The sequence below is a fragment of the Thalia democratica genome, unplaced genomic scaffold, assembly GCF_965202585.1.
Source record: "Thalia democratica unplaced genomic scaffold, ktThaDemo2.hap1.1 HAP1_SCAFFOLD_2099, whole genome shotgun sequence".
NCBI classification, from domain to species: domain Eukaryota; kingdom Metazoa; phylum Chordata; class Thaliacea; order Salpida; family Salpidae; genus Thalia; species Thalia democratica.
In genome coordinates, this window is record NW_028140874.1 from 1 (window position 1) to 4,116 (window position 4,116).

At 30.7% G+C, this 4,116-nt stretch overlaps 1 protein-coding gene across 1 annotated transcript; it reads right to left on the bottom strand.

Moving 5' to 3' along the window:
• Positions 1-62: 62 nt before the first annotated feature.
• On the bottom strand, positions 63-466 carry LOC145849088 (putative histone H1.6; the record flags this gene model as incomplete). Its single annotated transcript, XM_082954167.1, has 1 exon — positions 63-466. A coding segment is annotated over exon 1 (404 nt), but the record flags the coding sequence as incomplete, so codon positions are not given.
• Between the last annotated feature and the right edge of the window lie 3,650 nt (positions 467-4,116).

Sequence of the window (4,116 nt, forward strand, 5' to 3'; positions counted from 1 at the left end):
CACACTTTTTAGCAGGTCGCTTTTTGGCTGCTGTTTTTTTTGCTGCCTTCTTTGGAGCACACTTCTTCACTCGTTTTTTAGCTGCGGTCTTCTTTACTGCTGGCTTTTTAGCTACTTTTTTTGTTCTCTTCTTGGGACCAGCAGCTGGCATTGGAGCAAGCTTGAACGAGCCAGAAGCGCCTTTTCCAGTAGTCTGGAGAAAAGCACCCTTGGTCACGCCGCTGGTAAGTGCTCTCTTCAAGTGAGAATTAGAAGCTGAGAGCTCAAGCTTGTAGGTTTCCGCGATAAACTTTTGTATCTTCTGGCGGGATGTACCTTTTCGTTCTTTCATTGCTCCCAGGGCAGAGCTGATCATTTCCCTGTAACTCGGGTGTTCTGCCTTCTTGGCGCTTGGTCTTTTGGAAGACCTGGCCTTAACTGCGGCCGGTGCCGCTGCTGATGGTGCTGCTACTGCTGTTGTAGACATTTTGTATGTTGATTAAAGAAAGCAAAACAATACTTTCAGCAGTTACTGACTGTGACGAATTGACTGTTGAGCAGTTTTGCTTTCTCAGGTACCTTTTACTGATTAATACGAGCATTAGCGTGTGAGTTTAAAGCCTGCATGCTAATAAAAGCAAAGTTGCTTTACTACTAATGTTAAAAATGTTCCAGTGATAAAGAAACAAGACTTAGCCCGATCCAGAAGTGAATTTTTTTTTAAAGGTTAGCTTTAAAGGTCCAGAAAAACAGTCTAAATGCTACAGCACATCTCTCCATTTAGTGAGATAAACCACATATAAAACAAATTATACTACTACACACCCGGCTTAGTTTTCTTAAGCTGCAAGCTTAAAGTAGTGAAGTTTTAGACAAGGCTAAGTGTTTTTTTCATCTCAAGCTTAAGCAAAGTTTTATTATTTTATTTCCAGCCAGCTTTGTTAACCGTAAAACCCATGAAGTATGTTTAACTTGATTACATTTTAAACTGTGCTGATTTGTAAAAAAAATCCGAAAAATGCACAAGTATTCGTTTTGTGTGATTTTACTAGTTATAATTACCTTAAATTTACTCATAATAAAAAGGGTAGTACTAAAAAATTAAATTAAACCATCTAATTCAATTTAACTACTTAAGTTTTTAGTTTGTTCTTGCACATACTAGGCACTTACCTTCTCAAAAACGCGCTGTACATATAAAAACTCGTTCAAAAGTTAAAAGCAAGTAGGTTTATTTTAAAAAGTGCCAATAAATTTATGTAAAAAAAATGTAGTTTCACAGTTAAAAGTATTTGAAATAACTTTTCTAAACTGTTGTACTAGTTAATTTCTGTCTTATAATGTTGCTATGTCGTTGCACTGTAATGATATTGTGTACTCTAACAACTAAAAATCAATAGCTGAATAGTTTTATGAAGCTTGAAGCTAAGAAAAAAATGTGAAAAGTAAAGACTAGAAAGGCTTAGTTTATCTTTATTAGTTAGAACAAAGTGGGCTCTAAACATATGAAACACTTAAGCAAACAATCTACAAGTTTCAGACAGCTTATTTGTTTATAATCGCTTTTTTTCGCTGCTAGACGCCTACGACCATACCACACTGAACGCACCCCATCTCGTCCGATCTGGGAAGTTAAGCAGTGTCTTAGTACTTAGATGGGTGACCGCTTGGGAATACCGCGTGCCGTAGGCTTTTCTTTTTGAGCTGTTGTATGTTGGACCAATGATTCATACCGATCATATACATTTTTCGTTTATCTTAAACTTATCTTACTTTTAAAAAACATAACTTAAAACAAACAGTTACAGCAGTTTTGAGTCATCAAGTTGTGTCATACATAGTGTTCAATTGAGTTACAAAGCTGTATACTTCTTTTCCTTTGCATAACGTTTCAGCTGTTAGTATTTTTATGCATCGATGTTTTTATTTGAAAAATCTATAAGCTACTAAGTTCAAAAAAAAGTCTAGGGTTTGTAAAACGAAAGATTTAATGATAGTTGTACTGAAACTGTATGCTTTTGATTTTTTTTGTTTTGAACAATCACAGTTGTTTACATTTATTTGTTGTATAACTTTGAAACTGTTTTTTATGTTAAGTTTTAGTTTAATTTTAACAAATATGATTAATAAAACTTTTTTAATTAAACCTCAAATGATCAAGAATTTTTAATAATAATACCATGTTTATTTAAAGTACAAAATAAAAACTAACTGTTTTATTTTCATTTCAAAATATAATTTTTACTTATAGTGACGTAGGACAAATTTTTAAAAACAAACTAAGCAGTTATTTAATGAAAAAAAAAAAAAACAAGTATATAAAGTAAGCGTATATGAGAATAAGTTTAGTGTAAATAAAGAAGTTTTTAAGAAAAAGCCTACGGACAACACACTGAAGTTAGTTGAAGCTTTTTATGAAACATTCAATTATAACTGATTTATAAAACTTGTTCAACGATTTAAATAATACTTTTAAAACATAACTAGCTCCTTTTTCAAAGTAGTTGAAAATGGTCAGATAAAATTGCAAAAGCCAATATAAGGAGCTTAAAAAACGTTATGTAGAAGTAAAATGTTTCATTCAACTAGCTCTAACTCTTACTTTTGATCTTTTACCAGCACAAAGTTGTTAAAATTGTACACATATTTTGTTTAGTTAATGGTAGTTTAATACTGCTTAGTAGAAATTAAAAGCTAGTTAAAGAAATAGGTAGATTGCCATAGGTTTATAAAAAAGCATAGTTAAAAAAACTGTTAATGCCGTTTTAAGCTATCAAATTGTGTTATATGTGGTTTAGATAGTTAGTGATATGTACCGTAAAAAAGTGATAGAATTAAATGGTAACATCCTGTTACTTCTTTTGTACCAATTGATTTAGTTTGATTTAAATGTTGATGCTTTAACTTGATAAAGCTATAAGCAATGTCAAATCAACTAAACAATGCAAGCTTTTTAAAGTTAAGGATTCGAATTGTTCTTTTTTGTTCATGTTGTAATAAGTTGTATACTTGTTGATGCTATTTTTTGCTTATGTTTTTTATGAGTTTTAAATTGCAATGCATGTTTTCAATTGTGTTTTATTTGAAGTTTGGTTATAACTTTCTGAAACAAGATAAAATAAAGCTGTGAACAATTTGAGTTCAATAAAACAGTTATAAGTTTTGTAAAAAGATTTTGGTCGTGTTACTTCATGATTGTTGTACTGAAATCGCAAGTTTTTTAATAATTTTCATTTTGACTTGAACATCTACTGTTGTTTACACATGTATATTTTACAACTCTAAACTGTTTTATATAGTTTGAAATACATGCAATAAATACTAATAAAAAATTCTAGAAGCTATTGATGAGATATTTTTTTATAATAAAAAAAGTTAAGCTTATTTTGTTACAATTTAATGTATTATTTTCATTTAAAAATATAACATATTTTTTACGATGACGTAGAATTTTTTTTTAGATAAACTAAATATTTGTTAGATATTGCAAAAAGAAGGAAACAAAGTAAGCATAGTGGGAATAAGTATTGTTTAAAAAAAGAACTTAAAGAGAAAATCCTATGGACACAAAAATCAAGTTAGTTAAAGCTTTCTGCAAAAGTTTAATTACATGTAGCGTAAGAGACTTAAGCGATGCTTTTTAATTGCAACTAGCTCCATCCTCAATTAGTAGTTTAAGATGTCATGTAAGAGAACCAAAACAATTGTAAGTACAACAAAGTGACTAAAAAATAAAACATAAAAGTAAAACTTTAAGTAAAGTGTGTTATACAAACATTCTAACTGACCTTTCACCTTGCTTTTGGGCTTTCACCAGCACAAGGAACATTAAGTTTGGTACATTTTTGTCTTTTAGTTAGAGCTTGTTTTACACTGCTTAGTGGGCATTAGTAAGTGGTTAAATTAAGTGGTGGTCCTGATGACTTTACATTTATAACAAAAATAACTAATGACAAACTGTTTAAGTCGTTTTAAATCATCAAGTTGTCTCACATACAGTTGTAACAAGTAACACAAATGAATGGTAAGAAGCTGTTACTTCTTTTCCTGCGTACCATGTTTCAGCTAATGGATTGGTTTGTTTCATATGTTTGACTAGTTAAGCAACCTACTAAATAGATGTCGTCTTTGGAAAAT